The sequence below is a fragment of the Anolis sagrei genome, chromosome 1, assembly GCF_037176765.1.
Source record: "Anolis sagrei isolate rAnoSag1 chromosome 1, rAnoSag1.mat, whole genome shotgun sequence".
Taxonomy (NCBI): domain Eukaryota; kingdom Metazoa; phylum Chordata; class Lepidosauria; order Squamata; family Dactyloidae; genus Anolis; species Anolis sagrei.
This window is the reverse complement of record NC_090021.1, coordinates 339146526-339166023: the sequence shown is the minus strand read 5'-3', so window position 1 is coordinate 339166023 and position 19498 is coordinate 339146526. Positions and strand designations below refer to the sequence as shown.

The window sequence follows — 19498 nt, the reverse complement described above, 5'->3', positions numbered from 1 at the left end:
ATTTTTGGGGCGGGAAGTACCATAACAACTCAACATTGATGCACACAGCTTAACTGAGAACAAGATTTGTAACCACAAGATTGGGAAACAAGTAGTTGGGCGAAGAGATTTGTCTTGAGTTGTCTTTGTATTGTAGTAGTGAAACTCAAGACTCGACTATTGAGATTCTTAGATGTCATATCTCCAAGTGGGCAAGAAGCTTCGTATCTCACAGGCTTGGCCCTTCTGGGCAATTGAACAAATGCTGTTATTTCAAAATTGGCACAGTGTTTGCCCAGGGAGCAGAAATCGAGGCTTTCAACAGGCTTACAAGATAATTTGTCTGGGGTCATTTCTCAATTACAAAAAGGTCTTTGGCAGGATTCTGTACCAACGCTTTGATTATGTCCTGACAGTACGATGCCATCAGAATCAACCAGCTGTATGAACAGTCCAAATGGGCTATTCTCTTGGAAGAAATAGAATGCACAGAGGAGGAGATGATGATGTTTGCAGCATTACAGGTAAGCGGTGCGTCCCAATCTCTTTTTAACTTGTTGGTTTCACTATCATAATAGATCTTTTGCCCCCGGAAACTGCTGGAGTCTTTGACAAACAGAATTTTGTGTTGCCTCAAAGTTTCTTAGAAGCTAGAATAGTTTGTTCAGACAAGTCTTGGCTTGCTTCCCATTTCTGCAGAATGCGCCTGGACCTTTTTAGGTAATTTAAAACAGAGTAGACTCCTTGCTATGTCTCGTGCTAAAAGCTTTCATTTTCAGATACAAGTCTGTATACATCTTTACTTTTTGTTGGCTTTTCAACAAATTGTGAGTGCATCAGGCACTGTGAACTCCAAGAATCTGACTCTCTGGTTCTCTTAAGTAGCTGGTGATAATCTCAGAGTTTCTCAGAAATGCCTTTCTTTCTCTTCTTTCTGCTATTTTCCTGGGAAAGGAGAGCAGAGTGTAAAGTGCCAAACTTGGTGCACCTATAAACACTATACTTATACATCGCAGTTTTTCTATGATATACGGTGTCCCTAACATCTCCCTTCATTTTTAAACAATGCTTATTTCATCCCAGCAGTTAAAGATCTCATACCGACCTACCTTTGCTATTCCTCAATTAATTTTTTTTATTATCATTCCTGGTTTCAGGTGTCGATATAGAACAGTGAGCAGAAATCTTGCTTACTCAAATGCCTTCTTCATAGTCACAAAGTGATGATTCTGAGACATTTTGAAAACTATTTTTCTTTTCATGGTATAATAGGCATTTTTTTTATTCAACTGTGTAGTCCAGCCTTTGATTGTGCCTGTACCTGATCTCACTGGGGATGCTGGGCCTGTTAGGCAGTCAGGGGATTCTAGGCCTGCAGACCAGCAAGAGAATCAGGAGATTTTAAGCCCTGCGTATGAGAGCTCTCTGACCAAAGGAGGCCACATTCCAGAGAGGTAGTTCCCTAGAGATGCAAGGTCAGAGGCAGAAATGAGCTCAGGAGAAGAAGCTGCAAGGGAGGAAGATGCAACTCCAGGTGGACAGGCTAATGAGCAGCAGTTAGATAGGAGATTGATGTTCTGTCGACATAGAGTTTCTCATGAGGCAGTTTGAAGGTCAAGTCACTTATCAGCTTTTGAAGGGAAACGACATGGGTTTCTGTCTATATTAGAGACACCAGCAATCATTTCCTCAGTCCAGCCAGCGTTGATTTTGGAGTATAGAACTCTTGCCTATTTGAGTCTTTCAAGAGATCTCTTTAATGTATTGTCAAAGGCTTTTATGGCCGGAATCACTGGGTTGTTGTCGGTTTTTTCAGGCTGTATGGCCATGGTCTAGAGACATTCTCTCCTGACGTTTCGTCTGCATCTATGGCAAGCATCCTCAGAGGTAGTGAGGTCTGTTGGAACTAGGAAAAGGGTTTATATATCTGTGGAATGACCAGGGTGAGGCAAGTGAGTCTGCTGGAGCTAAGTGTGAATGTTTCAACTCTGAGGATGCTTGTCATAGATGCAGGCGAAACGTCAGGAGAGAATGCCTCTGGATCATGGCCATAGAGCCTGAAAAAACCTACAACAACCCAAGAGATCTTTTGTTTGAGGTTTTCTTGTGTTCATGTTTCATGTCTCAAACTCCTGAGGTCTGTTCCTGTGTCACATGTTTGGATTTATCCTGCTTTTGTATTCCTAGTTTTTGATCCATTTCATGAACTCTGACCTTTGAGGATTATTCCTGTTTTTTGGACATTAATTGTTACACTATTTTGCCGGATTGCTTTTTATATATATTCTTCAATAAACTACTTTGTTATTTTACCTTGGACTGGATTGTATAATTAAGTACAAAGGTGATTTCCAGCCTTGGAGTGCAACAGTGGGATGTTTTTTTTTATATTTTACCAGAGATAATTACATAGTTGGTTGCTTCCTTGTCCTTTCACTCAGAACCTCTCATATAATTAGAGCTATTGATCAGGAAAAATTGAGGAATGTGGGAAGATTTGTCATTGTGAAGATTGCCTTCTGCAGCTCTTTCTGGTCAATATATCTAACATAAATCACAATACCATTATCTGCTGAGAGAAGGATTCGTATATCATGGAAATAAGCCTTTCATGTTAATATAAAGGAGCCTAGCTATTCAGGCCCACTTCTCCATTTTAGCATGATTTCTCTGAGATGAGAAAAAGCAACCAGAAGTGGATTGTTGTGCCATAATGTCCTCTGAAACATGTAAACCAAGAAAAATGTCTGCACCTGTACCACAATCTCCATCTTCTGCATATAAAATACATTTGGTCATTTGGGCCCGGTCCTGTTCAACATCTTTATTAATGACTTAGATGAAGGGTTAGAAGGCATGATCATCAAGTTTGCAGATGACACCAAATTGGGAGAGATAGCCAATACTCCAGAGGACAGGAGCAGGATTCAAAACGATCTTGACAGATTAGAGAGATGAAGGGCCAAAACTAGCAAAATGAAGTTCAACAGGGACAAATGCAAGATACTCCACTTTAGCAGGAAAAACGAAATGCAGAGATACAGAATGGGGGACAATGCCTGGCTCGAGAGCAGTACATGTGAAAAAGATCTTGGAGTCCTCGTGGACAGGAAGGTAAACATGAGCCAACAATGTGATGTGGCGGCAAAAAAAGCCAATGGGATTTTGGCCTGCATCAATAGGAGCCTAGTGTCTAGATCTAGGGAAGTCATGCTCCCCATGCTCTATTCTGCTCTGGTTAGACCACACCTGGAATATTGTGTCCAATTCTGGGCACCACAATTCAAGAGAGATATTGACAAGCTGGAATGTGTCCAGAGGAGGGCGACTCAAATGATCAAGGGTCTGGAGAACAAGCCCTATGAGGAGCGGCTTAAGGAACTGGGCATGTTTAGCCTGAAGAAGAGAAGGCTGAGAGGAGATATGATAGCCATGTATAAATATGTGAGAGGAAGCTACAGGGAGGAGGGAGCAAGCTTGTTTTCTGCTTCCTTGGAGACTAGACGCGGAACAATGGCTTCAAACTACAAGAGAGGAGATTTCATCTGAACATGAGGAAGAACTTCCTGACTGTGAGAGCCGTTCAGCAGTGGAACTCTCTGCCCCGGAGTGTGGTGGAGGCTCCTTCTTTGGAAGCTTTTAAACAGAGGCTGGATGGCCATCTGTCAGGGGTGATTTGAATGCAATATTCCTGCTTCTTGGCAGAATGGATGGCCCATGAGGTCTCTTCCAACTCTTTGATTCTATGATTCTATGATTTGGTCATTTATGATATAACGCTAACAGTGCTCGCAGTTATGCCGACCACATGACCTTGGAGGCATATACGGGCAACACCGGCTCTTCGGCTTAGAAATGGAGATGAGCACCAACCCCCAGAGTCGGACCCGACTGGACTTAATATCAGGGGAAAACCTTTATCTATGATATAACTCAGAGGCCTGTGGGCTTCCAGGTTCTGTTGAATTAAGGTTCCCATCATCCTTGTCCTTTGGTCCTAGTAGATGGAGCTAAAGGGGTTTGGACCCCAGTAAGCATATACAGGCTTTTAAAAATAAAGTCAAAACAGTAAAATTCATTAAAAGACCCTGTACAAATCCTAAAAATAGCACCACATAACACTGAAATCTTATCGCAGACTTTTTGTAGGCTTTGTATTCAGAAGAAATTCAACATAGGCTTAATCACTCCAACACCAAGCCGTGCTTCATTCCAAAGCACCTCCCTTACTTTCCTTTTATTCCACATTAAATGGGGAGATGTTTTGGCCATTGAACTGGAATACACATTATCTATCTTTAGTAAATGTAGTTCAACTCATAATGCTATTTGTTTGGGTCTTTTTTTTCCCTTTTGTTAGTGACCCTCCTGGTTTTCAATTACTTTCTTTCAGTACCACATCAATAAGCTATCAATCATGTCATCAGAAAATCACTTAAACAACAGCGACAAAGAAGTGGATGAAGTGGATGCTGCGCTTTCCGACCTGGAGATTACCCTTGAAGGCGGGAAGACCTCCACGATTCTGGTAAGACCTGAAAGTGGGAATGCAGGCTTGCCCTGAAGAGACAGTCCTCTATCAAAGTGGTGAGGTGAACAGTGTGGAAGGATGTATCAATTAGGCAATAGTGAATCTGGCAAGTGGATGAGCTCAGTTCTAAAAGGAACTGGGGGATTGACCAGGATCGATGCTACTAGAAAAGGAGAGAGGTAGTTACTGTCAAAATGCTCACTCCCTATTGCTAGGTAGTTCCAAATGATGCCCTTCGCAGGTGCAGCTAAGCTATTTGTGTGTGTTCACAGGTGACCTTTCAAAGAACCACAGTTACGACAAACAACCTTTTCTTTTGTATTGTCGAAGGCTTTCATGGCCGGAATCACTGGGTTGTTGTAGGATTTTTGGGCTATATGGCCATGTTCTAAAGGCATTCTCTCCTGACGTTTCGCCTGCATCTATGGCAAGCATCCTCAGAGGTAGTGAGGTCTGTTGGAACGAGGAAAATGGGTTTATATATCTGTGGAATGTCCAGGATGGGAGAAAGAACTCTTGTCTGTTGGAGCTAGGTATGAATGTTTCAACTGGCCACCTTGATGAGCATTTGATGGCACCAACAAGCCACACCAAACAATTGTCAGACCATCAAATGCTAATCAAGGTGGTCAGTTGAGACATTCCCACCTAGCTCCAGCAGACAAGAGTCCTTTGTCCCACCCTGGTCATTCCACAGATATATAAACCCTTTTTCCTAGTTCCAACAGACCTCACTACCTCTGAGGATGCTTGCCATAGATGCAGGTGAAACGTCAGGAGAGAATGCCTTTAGAACATGGCCATATAGCCCGAAAAAACCTACAACAACCCAACCTTTTCTTTTCTTTTCAGGGTGATAGGCCATTGTGGAAGTGCAGTCCTTAGTGATGTTAGACTGATCTCAACCAAACATCATGGCTCCTCTTATTATTTTAAAGAGGATCTTATCCAGAGAGTTGACAGAGTAATGGATTCAGTGTTGAGCTTACTGGCCTCTTTCCTTGCCTTACTATCTACTGAGCGAATAGATGCAATACCACTATCTGTCTATAGTGCAGATGTTCAACACTGAGCAGGCAGCATATCCCTTTAGCAAGCTATTATAGTGACCCGAAGTGCCGTTTGCATAATGGTTACATTTTATGCTTATTTTAGTTAAGAAAAAGTATGCAACCATTATGTGAAGAAAAAAATGAGTATTCGATTTGCTGATTTCTGTTGTTGTCCTTTTATCTGGTAAAGGAGGAAGAGGAGGGTGATTCCAAGCCCCAAATTGTTGTGTTCATTATACCATGCAACAATCATGCAAGAAATGCTAGAAGCCAATTTTTTAACTTGAAAACAGAGGGGTGCGACTGTTACGTGGTAGCGACTATTAGGCGATGAAATGCAGTAATTTATTGAGGATCTCTCATTTCATCCCAGTGATACAAAAGTAAAGACTCAGCTGAGCAATTTGTGGCAGAATTCACACTTGTCTCAGAAATGAGACCAGACCAGGCATGGACACTGATGGCCACTCAATGTACCTACTGTGCTTGGGAGAGGGCCAATCATGCTTCATCTGCCAATCCTTCAGCTCTCAGGCCTGCAAAAATAGGGAGATCCACCTAAAGGCCCTGTTATACACATATGAGCAGGCTTTTCAGGGCTTTTGTGTTTCTGCCAGGGCTCAGACAGAATGAACCCTGGCATTTCTCTTGATGTGAGTGAAACCTATGGCCCTCCTGGGCAAGACTCATTGCAGACGTTGAGGACTCCTCTGCTAGAAATGTGTGCATATTTGGACAGATGGAGAAAGGAAAATATCTGTTGGCTAAGCAAAGCAAAGCTCTGTGTGTGACTCAGTGGCATTCCTTTCTCTGCCTGTGATGCAAGGGGCGCTGAAATCTGCATCCATTCAGCTCTGCAGTCCCAGAGGTTGCCCTCATTAGTTAGCCATGGCAGGACCCTCCTGGTCTGGACTTCTGGTTTCTCTGCAACTGAAAGCGAACACGAAACATTTGTTGCCAAATGGGTTAGAGCTCAAAACACGGCTGCAGTCCTTCATTGCAAGCAAAATTCATTTTTTAAGATAGACGTGAGGAAAGTGTGACTCTCCTGATGTTGGAGACCAACCCCTACCATCCCTCAACATTGAGTATGTCAGCTAGGACTAATAGGAATTGCTGTCTAAGAACAGCTGGAAGACCACACGCCTCCTTTAAGAGTGCCTCTTTTTTAGAGGGGTTGTGACAGACATTAATTTGATTTATTGTGTACTTTATTCAGTGTGTTTGCACCCTACCTTCCTCAGGGATTCAGGGTGGCTCACCAGACTCGCCTAAAAACATGTCTGAGTTAATGGTAATGTATAGTTAAACTAATTGGACAATTAAAATAGCAGCTGAATTTTAAAATACTTTTAAAACATAGCAGAGGTGGTCATGCAGTAATCTTATTCTCCCCATTAAGACTTCAACACCCAATCTGTCACCAAAAGCTTGTTTGATTGAAAAAGCCTCTATCAGCAAAAGGAAAACAGACTTCTTTCAAGGGAAGTTCCACAATATGGGAGCAGCCACAGAAAGGCCTGATTTTGTGTTGCTATGAAAGAGAAGCAAGAGAAGGTCACCTTATAAATATGGAAGTATGTACTGTAAGGCAAAAGCCATGGTATTCCCTGTAGTAACCTACGGATGTGAGAGCTGGACCGTAGGGAAGGCTGAGCGAAGGAAGAGAGATGCTTTTGAACTGTGGTGCTGGAGGAAAGTGCTGAGAGTGCCTTGGACTGTGAGAAGATCCAACCAGTCCATCCTCCAGGAAATAAAGACCGACTGCTCATTGGAGGGAAGGAGACTAGAGACAAAGTTGAAGTACTTTGGCCACATCATGAGGAGACAGGAAAGCCTAGAGAAGACAATTATGCTGGGGAAAGTGGAAGGTAAAAGGAAGAGGGGCCGACCAAGGGCAAGATGGATGGATGGCATCCTTGAAGTGACTGGACTGACCTTGAAGGAGCTGGGGGTGGTGACGGCCGACAGGGAGCTCTGGCGTGGGCTGGTCCATGAGGTCACGAAGAGTCGGAGACGACCGAACGAATGAACAACAACAACACTGTAAGGCAAAGGAGTCTGCTTCAGTTTGGAAAGAGTTTTCTCCTCCTTTACACGGGCTACATATTTTGGGGGCAAGTTTGCAACTATATTAACCCCCTTGAATTGTTCCCAAAGAAATTTTGAACCCCCCTGCTTCTTTCAGTTCTTGATTCTGGTGGATGAAATGTTAACAGCTGCCCTCTTTTCCACAGGGAGACATCACTTCCATCCCAGAGCTGGCGGACTACATTAAAGTATTCAAGTAAGTATACCTGGAAATGCTGAAGATGGGTGGCAAAAAAGAATGATATACGAGGGGTATTTTTTAAGTAAGGTCTGTTTGAACATAAGTACACAATGGAAGTTTATTTCAAAAAAGTAAATTTATTTTCAGAAAGTACATACTTCACTCTATTTTTCGACATAGTTGCCAAGTTTGTTCAAACACTTATCATACCTCTGAACCAATTTTAAAATACCCTCTTCATAAAAACTTGCCGCCTGCTCCGATAACCAAGAGTTCACTGTAATCAAAGAAGGGCGACCGGAGCAGTCCTCATCATGGACGTTGTCACGGCCATCTTTGAAGTGTCGTACCCACTTACGTACTTTGCTTTCACTCATAACGGTATTACCGTACACTTCAGAAATCTGCCAATGAATTTCTGCAGCAGGCAGGTTCCTTGCTGACAAAAACCGTCTCACTGAGCGAACCTCACATGCGGAGGGTGAGTTGATAGTCTTAAACATTTTTAAAGTACAGAACAGAACTTTACAGGTTAGCTACAGAGTGGAAACTGAGCACAGTTGTTCCCGAGGCATGCCGGTACACGACGCATGCGTTCGTTGCGGTATGTGCGCGAACTACTAGTGTCTACAACAAAAACGGACCTTACTTAAAAAATACCCCTCGTATCTTAAATGAATTCTGGTATTAGTCATTTTGAAGCCATTTTAATATAATTGTATCATGGTTGCTTTTAGAGTATATGTTGTAGTCTTTTACTCCTGTTTTAGTTTACTATGTCTTAATTGGTTTTTTATTATTTTCACCCCAATGCTTAATTCTTTGTTGTAAATTTACTGGGCATTATCTTGAATTATTTTGATGTGTTTGTATTCATTTTAGGCATTGAATGTTTGCCTTTTGTTTAGTGTCTGTAAACTACCTTGAGTCCCTTCGGGGAGAGAGGGCAGTCTAGAAATAAAATATTATTATTATTATTATTATTATTATTATTATTATCATCATCATCATCATCATTATACTGACACAAAAATACAATCTATCACAGCAAACAAGATCTATATGCTGGATTTCGTATCACAAATGGCCAATCAAATAGCTTAAGACATGTACAGGCAAACTTGGTCCATCCAAGTGTTTTGGACTTCCACAATTCCTAACAGACTGTAGGGCTGTTAGGAATTGTGGGAGTTGAAGTCCAAAACACCAAGTTTGCCCATGCTTGGTTTAAGAAGAACTTGATTAACAAGATTGTTTTGAGATGTTTCTTCAGGTAATGAAAGATTAGCTCAGGTCCTCTCCTTCCTCAAATGTCAATTGGGGGATCAAAAATATTTCCAGATTTCTGTTCCCTTGATAAGCCTCCTTGTCTATCCTAAAATTAGTGTGTTACATAGTTTGAAAATATTGCTTAAGTGCCTTTCATGGGCTTCAAGGCCACAGAGATGGATCGTAAACATGACTCCAGACAATCTGCTCTGAGGTGCCAAAAAATACCAGCTTTAGGCTAGATGTGCTATTCCTTATTCAGATTTATTTTGATATTTTTGTTTAAAAAAAGACTTTTTATTTAAGGAAAAAAGAAAAGAACAGAGCATTATCTTGGATCAGAAAATGTGGAAACTGGAAACAGTTGTGTCTGGGCTTTGACTAATGCTTTGGCAGCCTTCACTGTCTATTGCAAAGTAATGGCCCCAAAGCTTAAGGCTATGACAGGCATTCTTGAGTCAGTACAGATCCAGCAGGAAGGAAAGGTAGAGCAGCTGTTGCAAAGGAATGGCCTAGAAGACTGGGCCTGGTTGTCAGAGCCATAGACAATTCACTAAAAAGCCCCCTAAAAAGTCCCTTTGCCATGTATTCTAGGAAACCATTTCTCTCCTCTTCTTATACTGTATTATGAGAGGAAGGAGGGGCAGGTTTGGCTTCCCGCTTGTTCCCGGCCACTTCCTTTTCCTATTCAATTGCATTACGCCATCTGAAACGTGCCAGTTTGAAAGTGGAAAAGAATGGTGTGAAGGGGATGTCAGATAAGGACAGGAACCGGAGTCTGATTTCCAGCCCTCTATGAAATGAGGAAGAATATAGAGTGTATTAGATTCCATTTGGGAAACTGAGGCCACCACCTTCTTTCTCTTTAAGGCAGTCTCAAAGGTCTCTTTGCATACTCATTCTTTTTCAGGGCCTTTAAGGGGAAAGGTATGCAATCAGGCATGGGCAAACTTCAATAGGTTGTTGTGTCCAGAGGAGGGTGACTAAAATGATCAAGGGCCTGGAGAACAAGCCCTATGAAGAGCAGCTTAAAGAGCTGGGCATGTTTAGCCTGAAGAAGAGAAGGCTGAGAGAAGATAAGATTGCCATGTATAAATATGTGAGAGGAAGTCACAGGGAGGAGGGAGCAAGCTTGTTTTCTGCTTCCCTGGAGACTAGGACACGGAATAATGGCTTCAAACTACAAGAAAGGAAATTCCATCCGAACATGAGGAAGAACTTCCTGAATGTGAGAGCTGTTCAGCAGTGGAACTCTCTGCCTCAGAGTATGGTGGAGGCTCCTTCTTTGGAAGCTTTTAAACAGAGGCTGGCTGGCCATCTGTTAGGGATGCTTTGAATGCAATATTCCTGCTTCTTGGCAGGGGGTTGGACTGGATGGCCCATGAGGTCTCTTCCAACTCTGTGATTCTATGATTCTAAGGCATGGGGATTGTGTGCCATGAGAATGCTATTTGATTGTAGATGAACTATAAATCCCAGCAACAACAACTCCCAAATGTCAAGGTCTATTTTCCCCAAACTCCACCAGTGTTCACATTTGGGCATATTGAGTATTTGTGCCAAGTTTGGTCCAGATCTCATTCTTTGAGTCTGCAATGCTCTCTGGATGTAAGTGAACTGCAACACCAAAACTCAAGGTCTGGATGGCCCATGGTGTCTCTATGGTCTCTATGATTCTAGGAGTTGTGGGCGTTGAAGTCCAAAACATCTAGAGGGCTGAAGTTTGCCTGTGCCTAGTACACACTGTCCAAGAGTTAAAACAGAAAATAAGCTGCAAAACCTTCATGAATATTCTGTTGACTCATAAGCACAATAAGCCTTCCACCTCTTGTAAACACCAAGCTTCCTGTCCTCCAAGGAAAACTTCTCTGTATTGATTTATTGCTCCAACAAGAGTTTTGGAGCTCATTCTAGGATCTTGCAGCCATTGGTTTACTTATTTATTAAAAAAATAATATTTTCATTAACATATAAAGAGAATGTGTGTGTGTGTGTGTGTGTATAAGCTGTCCCCTGCCACACGTTGCTGTGGCCCAGTTTGGTGACCTGGCTTGGGCCCTCCTAAGTTGGTTTCTCATATATGTAATTTCTTTATGCCTGTGGGTAAATAATCTTGTTGTTTCTTGTCGTTTCTTTGCCAGTGTTGATGTGGATATTGTCTGGTTTGCCTATTCTGGAGCATGCAACATATAATTGTCCTTCTATAGGGGTCCCTTTCAACTCTATGCTACTATATCTGTGTGTGTGTGAATCATATCTATATCTATGGCTGGATGGCTCTTTGTCAGGAGGGTTTTGATTATGTATAATTGCTCTGGTGAAGGATATTGGACTGGATGGCCTTAAGTATTTTCTGTTGGTCATGGGGGTTCTGTCTGGGAAGTTTGGATCTATTCTGTCGTTTGTGGGGGTCAGAATGCTCTTTGATTGTAGGTGAACTATAAATCCCAGTAACTACAACTCCCAAATGACAAAATCAATTTTTGAGTGATGGTCACTCCTAAGGGTCAGTAGGTGTCTTGTGTCCAAATTTGGTTTCAATTTGCTCAGTGGTTTTTGAGTTATGTTAATCCCACAAATGTACATGACATTTTTATTGATTGAGAGAGAGAGAGAGATACACACACATGCACGTATGTCATAGGGAGAAGGGAGCAAGCTTGTTTTTGCTGTCCTGGAAACTAGGATGAGGAACAATGGTTTCAAACTACAGGAAAGGAGATTGAACATGAGAAAGAACTTCCTAATTGTGAGAGCTGTTCAGCAGTGGAACTCCCTGCCCTGGAGTGTGGGGTGGCTCCTTTGGAGGCTTTTAAACAGAGGCTGAATTTCCAGGGGTGCTTTGAATGCTGTTTTCCTGCTTCTTGGCAGAATGGGGTTGGACTGGACGAGGTCTCTTCCAATTCTATGATTCTATATACGGTATATATTGAGTGAAGGGGAGTGTAGCTAATCCTCCCAATCTTCTTCACAGGCCGAAGAAGTTGACCCTGAAGGGTTACAAACAGTATTGGTGCACCTTCAAAGATACCTCCATCTCCTGTTACAAGAGCAAAGAGGAATCCAACGGCACTCCGGCTCACCAGATGAACTTGAGAGGTAAGCTTTTATATGGGAAGCAGTCACCGTTAATTGATCCTTTTTGGCTTTGTTTTCATTCTGCAGACCTTGGGTGATGTGGTAGAGGTGCCCTCATGCTGACTACCATAAGATGGGCAGGAGGACACCCTGTAGTCCAGCATAAGATCCATGGGGGAAGCTTTCGCAAATGCCAGATGATAAGAATTTACTTGTTTTTGGAATAGAAGATATTGCAGATGGCATTTCTTTATGTGATAGAGAATGTGTGTAACAATACTCTCTCCCTCCACATCCCTGGTGATACATTGGATTCCTTTGTAGGTTTAATTTACTAACAAAACTCCGTAACCTACGTATCATAGGTTGCGGTGAGTTTTCCGGACTGTCTAGCCATGTTCCAGAAGCATTCTCTCCTGACGTTTCGCCCACATCTATAGCAGGCATCTTCAGAGGTTGAGGGGTCTGTTGGAAACTAGGAAAATGGGGTTTATATATCTGTGGGATGATGTCCAGGATGGGAGAAATAACTCTTGTCTGCTTGAGGCATGTGTGAATGTTGCAATTAGCCACCTTGATTAGCATTGAATAGCTTTGCAGCTTCAGAAGGAGCTGCAGAGGATCCAACTTCTTGTCAAGCCAGCATTTGGATGGGAAGATATCTCTAAATTAAAACCCATTTATGTTTGAATGCTCACCTTAATTATGTATGTATATTTGGTTGGGATGTGTGTATTATAATACTGTATTATAATGGCATACAATATACTATTAATAATAATAATATGGTATTATAATTATATTAAATGTAATATTACTAATAATATTACTGTATAATGTTTTAGTACAATGTAATATATAATATTAATATTTTCCTATGGTAATAATATGACATATTGTATTTACTTTTTATTTGTAAGTCACTCTGAGTCCCCTTCGGAGTGAGAAGGGCAGCATATAAATGTCATAAATAAATAAATAAAATAAACTAGGTTGTTGTAGGTTTTTTCGGGCTGTATAGCCATGGTCTAGAGGCTTTTCTTCTGACGTTGCGCCTGCATCTATGGCAAGCATCCTCAGAGGTAGTGAGGTCTGTTGGAACTAGGAAAAAGGGTTTATATATCTGTGGAATGACCAGGGTGGGACAAAGGAGTCTTGTCTTCTGGAGCTAGGTGTGAATGTTTCAGCTGACCACCTTGATTAGCATATAATGGCCTGACATTGCCTAGAGCAAACTTTTGTTGAGAGGTGATTAGATGTCCTTGTTTGTTTCCTCTCTGTTGTTGTGCTGTTGTAATTTTAGAGTTTTTTAATACTGGTCGCCAGATTTTGTTCATTATCATGGTTTCCTCCTTTCTGTTGAAATTGTCCACATGCTTGTGTATTTCAATGGCTTCTCTGTGTAGTCTGACATGGTGGTTGTTGGTGTGGTCCAGCATTTCTGTGTTCTCAAATAATATGCTGTGTCCAGGTTGGTTCATGAGGTGCTCTGCTATGGCTGATTTCTCTGGTTGAAGGAGTCTGCAGTGCCTTTCATGTTCCTTGATCCGTGTCTGGTCAATGCTGCGTTTGGTGGTCCCTATGTAGACTTGACCCACCAAGAAAATCCAACAAATGCTACGTTCAGCAAAGGACAAGAGGGATCCTCTCACTTCTGCAGGAGTCTCCCGTGTACCATGCAGCTGTGGACAAGTCTACAGAGGGACCACCAAACGCAGCATTGGCCAAATAAACAAGGACATCTAATCACCTCTCAACAAAAGTTTGCTCTAGGCAATGTCAGGCCATTATATGCTAATCAAGGTGGTCAGTTGAAACATTCACACCTAGCTCCAGCAGACAAGAGCCCTTTGTCCCACCCTGGTCATTCCACAGATGTATAAACCCTTTTTCCTAGTTCCAACAGACCTCACTACCTCTGAGGATGCTTGCCATAGATGCAGGCGAAATGTCAGGAGAGAATACCTCTAGAACATGGTCATATAGCCCGAAAAAACCTACAACAACCCAGTGATTCCGGCCATGAAAGCCTTCGACAATACAAATAAAATAAACTTGGCTGCTTCCTGCCTGGGGGAATCCTTTGTTGGGAGGTGCTAGCTGACCCTGATTGTGCAACAGACAAGAGTTCTTTCTCCCACCCTGGATATTTCACCGATATAGGTAGGTTTTCCCCTGACACGACTGGACTTAGTCGTGTCTGACTCTGGGGGTTGGTGCTTATCTCGATTTCTAAGCCAAAGAGCCGGCGTTGTCCGTAGACACCTCCAAGGTCATGTGACCTGCTTGACTGCATGGAACGCCATTACCTTCCCGCCAGAGCGGTACCTATTGATCTACTCACAGAAGCTGAGGCTGACAGCAGATTCAAACCTGCAACTTTTTGGTCAACAAGTTTAGCAGCTCAGCGGTTTAACCCACTGTGCCACCGAGGGCCCCACAGATATATAAACCTTAATTGCCTAGTTTCCAACAGACCTCCTTCTCTTCTAGTTTCCCCTTCTTTATTCTGCCGTATTCAAAATAGGATCGGCAAGGAATTTAAGCTGCATCTGACATTCTCGAAGGCTGTTCAGCATTTAAATATCCCATTTTGCCGGTTGTGAAGTGACAGCCGCTCCTCCTCGCACCCTTTCTTCTTCCTCCCTCCCGTCCGTGCCTCTGAGGCAGAAGTGTGGAGGCTGCCAGATGACCTCAGCTTCTAGCCATGAGGATGTGAGCCGGGGAAGGGAAGGAAGCATGGAATGCCTTTTTGGGAGCTTTTTGAAACAGAGCTGCTGCTGACTGGGTTTGCAAAGAATTCCTTCTGCAGGAGGAGCTGAAACAGGGCTGAAAGGGCTTCCAAGAAAATCGAGTTCCCTTTCAATTTAACGGCACGGTTCTTGCTTTCTCCAGAGGTCTGCTCTCAAAAGCTTTGGCCATGTTTATTCACACCACACAAGAGAGATTTCTTTCCCCTCCCATTTCGGTAGCCATCGAAAAGGCTGAATTAGATCAGGAAGATGCGTCAAGCGGAAGAGAAACAGAACAGTTGTGTTGCATTATCTTTGTTTTTCTTGGGGATTCTGTCAGATGAAACCATTAAACCGAGCCCACTGAAACAACTAAATCGCACAATGTGTTTAGAATCCCAACAGCTTTGGCGAGACGACATATCTGTGCTTGTCTGGTTTGAATAATTTATGCAAAAGTATGTCTCGTTGATTTAATTGGAATCAGGCTGTTAGGAGCATAAAGATAAACTTTATCCAAGTGAACTTTGTTAGGCGAGTGGGCTTATTAACAAAAGACCCTCCTCATAAATGCACAGCAGAGTAACTTACCACCAGCAGCATGACACAAAACCAGTAAACCAAAAGGGATAAAAAGAACAAAAAATACCCACACCAATGTTATCTCTTCCTTAGGAGGCTTTTATTTATATAAATAAACATGTAATGTTCAATGTATAGTCGAAGGCTTTCATGGCCGGAATCACTGGGTTGTTGTAGGTTTTTTCAGGTTATATGGCCATGGTCTAGAGGCATTCTCTCCTGACGTTTTGCCTGCATCTATGGCAAGCATCCTCAGAGGTAGCGAGGTCTGTTGGAACTAGGAAAAAGGGTTTATATATCTGTGGAATGACCAGAGTGAGACAAAGGACTCTTGTCTGCCGGAGCTAGGTGTGAATGTTTCAACTGACCACCTTGATTAGCATATAATGGCTTGACAGTGCCTGGAGCAATCTTTTGTTGAGAGGTGATTAGATGTCCTTGTTTGTTTCCTCTCTGTTGTTGTGCTGTTGTAATTTTAGAGTTTTTTAGTACTGGTAGCTAGATATTGTTCATTTTCATGGTTTCTTCCTTTCTGTTGAAATTGTCCACATGCTTGTGTATTTCAATGGCTTCTCTGTGTAGTCTGACATGGTGGTTGTGAGAGTGGTCCAGCATTTCTGTGTTCTCAAATAACATGCTACCTCTGAGGATGCTTGCCATAGATGCAGGCGAAACGTCAGGAAAGAATACCTCTAGACCATGGCCATATAGCCCGAAAAAACCTACAACAATCCAATGTAATGTTCGTTTGTGGGAGTAACATAACTCAAAAACCACTGGACAAATTGACACCAAATTTAGACACAATACACCTATCAGGTCAAGTGCCCATCACTCATAAAACACTGAACAACAGAAAGGACTTAAAAACAAAAAAAAAATACATTACAACGCATGCGCAAACCCACATATATACACCTATAGACAAATACACACATATACACACACAAAACACATATACACAGACTGGGACAGCAATGCATGGCAGGGGACAGCTAGTAGCAAAATAATATGGTTGCACTATTTACAAGAACAAGGTTTCTTTAACACAAATAAAGTTCTTTATACTTCCTTCTTTGCTTCCACGCTGGGCTTCTTTCTCATGCAGATAAAAAGCTTCACTCTCACAGAGCCTCCTCTCACACTAGACTTACACAGGAGATTCATACCATAGCCTTTTACACACAGTAGCCTTCACACTGGAGCTTTACACACAATCTGGGGCTTCTCTCATAGAAGCCTTCTCACACCAGGCCTCTCACACACTGAGGCCTACCTCACACTGAGGCCTAATAACACTGAGGCGTGCTAAGCTACCGGCACACCTACTTATATTGAATTGCAGCTTTTGCAGAGTCATTGAATCCATTTAACCCTTTCGGTGTTTGACTCACATTTTTGTAATTCAAGATACCTAGTTAATTTTTAATATTTCCGACAAACTTTACCTACAGTCTCTAAAATAGTGTTCAAACAAATGCAGTTCTATGGTCATATAAAGTGTGTATGCATATGCTCTTGTACGCATGGGTTGGCTGTTAGTAATTGGGAGTTGAAGTCCAAAACACTTGGAGAGCTGAAGTTTGCCCATGCTTGCTGTAAACCCCCAGAAACATGTGGCTGACCATACAAATAACATTACAGACGAGGAGGGCAGTCCATTTCCTACCTAGACCTTGTAGCTCTTCACAACTGCTGCTTTTCCATTCCACCCAAAATCCATTCCATTTGCTGCCTCTGTGTCCAGATGGAGGTCATTGCATCCTTGAAGTCCCTCATTCTGAGGAGTGTCTTAAAGAAGTGCAAAATCTAGGACAACCCCTTACGAACCACTGAGGACTTTAAGATCATCTGGGGAGGCCCTGCTCTCGGTCCCGCCTTCGTCACAAGCACGTTTGGCAGGGACGAGAGACAGGGCCTTCTCTGTGGTGGCCCCTCGGCTATGGAACGCCCTCCCTAGGGATATCAGATCTGCTCCCTCCCTCCCTTAAAGAAACCGCCTTGGGTCTGTTTAGCCTGCAGAAGGGAAGGTTAGGAGGAGGCATAAATATGTGAAAGGATGTCCTATCTATCTATCTATCTATCTATCTATCTATCTATCTATTTACTGTATTTGTATACTGCCTTTCTCAGCCAATTGCAACTCAAGGCGGTTTCCAACAAATCAGTATACATAAAACATAATAGATAAAAAACATTAAACAGTATAAGACATCACAAAAGCAATAAAAACAACATCATCAGCGTCTCGTTATTCTCAAGCATTGTCCAATTCCATTGTCGGGTCATTCGATTTCCTATATTAGCTACTCTCTAGTTGTAAACGCTTGCTCAAATAGCCACGTTTTAACTTGCCTCCGAAACATCAAGAGGGAGGGAGCAGATCTGATCTCCTTAGGGAGGGCGTTCCATAGCTGAGGGGCCACCACGGAGAAGGCCCTGTCCCTCGTCCCCGCCAAATGTGCTTGTGACGAAGGCAGGACCGAGAGCAGGGCCTCCCCAGATGATCCTAAAGTACTCAGAGGTTCGTAAGGGGTTGTCCTAGATTTCCTAGCGATACTGGAACAATTGCAATCTATACAGCACAGCTAAAGATTTATGCGAAGGATAAAATTCCTCATGTATTTTTTTTTTCATCACAGGATGTGAAGTGACTCCTGATGTCAACATCTCGGGCCAGAAGTTCAACATAAAACTCTTGATTCCAGTTGCTGAGGGCATGAATGAAATTTGGCTCCGCTGTGATAACGTAAGTTGATTGAATTCTGGCTCTACACATGTTCAGTGGCGCAGAGAGACATGCACTTGGTCACTGCATTTCTCTCCTGAGGTCTTCACAAACCTGAAACTACCTGTGCACATTTTATTGTGAAGCAAAAGCGAGGAAGTGGAATGGAGGGCAGTTGCAAAAATAAGTTGGGAGGCTCTGTTTTGGTTCATGGCACTCTTAGCTTTCATTAAATCATAGAATCAAAGACTTAATAGAATTGGAAGAGACCACATGGGCAATCTAGTCCAACCCTCTGCCAAGCCAGAAAAGCACAATCAAAGTACTCCTGACAGATGGCCATCCAGCATCGGTCTGGATGAGGGCGAACAAATTGAAATTGAATCCAGACAAGACAGAGGTACTCCTGGTCAGTTGCAAGGCCGAACAGGGCATAGGGTTACAGCCTGTGTTGGATGGGGCCGCACTCCCCCTGAAGACGCAGGTTCGCAGCTTGGGTGTGACCCTGGACTCATCGCTGAGCCTGGAACCCCAGGTTTCAGCGGTGACCAGAGGAGCGTTTGCACAGCTAAAGCTTGTGCGCCAGCTGCGCCCGTATCTTGGAAAGTCTGACTTGGCCATGGTAGTCCACGCTCTGGTTACATCCCGTTTAGACTACTGCAACGCTCTCTACGTGGGGCTGCCTTTGAAGACAGCTCGGAAGCTCCAACTAGTCCAACGCTCAGCAGCCATGATTTTAACAGGAGCGGAGCGCAGGGAGCATACAACCCCCCTGTTGCGCCAACTCCACTGGCTACCGATCTGCTACCGGGCTGAATTCAAAGTGCTGGCGTTGGCCTTTAAAGCCCTAAACGGTTCCAGCCCAAGCTACCTATCTGACCGCATCTCTGCCTATGAACCCACCAGGACTTTGAGATCTTCCGGGGAGACCCTGCTCTCGATCCCGCCTGCTTCTCAAGCTCGGCTGGCGGGGACGAGAGATAGGGCCTTCTCGGTGGTGGCTCCTCGGCTGTGGAACGCCCTTCCTACGGACATTAGACTAGCACCATCTCTAATGGTATTCCGCAAAAAGGTGAAGACCTGGCTGTTTGAGTAGGCGTTTGAATAATTAGTGCAATGATTGGTTAATGAACACTGGAATGGAACAATGGATGACGAATCTGGAACATGTTTTTGATGACGAGACGACAGTGAATGGGTATTGTAGTAACTGTTTATTAATTGTGTAATGTGTTAGGTTGTTAACTGTTTCTATACTGTAGCACTGAATTTTTG

The 19498-nt window shown here is 43.0% G+C and overlaps 1 protein-coding gene across 4 annotated transcripts in view; it reads left to right on the top strand.

Moving 5' to 3' along the window:
- Positions 1 to 19498, top strand: part of FERMT2 (FERM domain containing kindlin 2) — a 166659-nt gene that overhangs the window by 122541 nt on the left and 24620 nt on the right. For all 4 annotated transcript variants that reach the window (XM_067463120.1, XM_067463119.1, XM_067463118.1 and 1 more), the window contains 5 exons: positions 396 to 503; positions 4373 to 4507; positions 7800 to 7849; positions 12078 to 12202; positions 18138 to 18244. In XM_067463120.1, coding sequence (XP_067319221.1) covers positions 396 to 503; positions 4373 to 4507; positions 7800 to 7849; positions 12078 to 12202; positions 18138 to 18244 — 525 coding nt within the window. The remainder of the gene's footprint in view (positions 1 to 395; positions 504 to 4372; positions 4508 to 7799; positions 7850 to 12077; positions 12203 to 18137; positions 18245 to 19498) is intronic.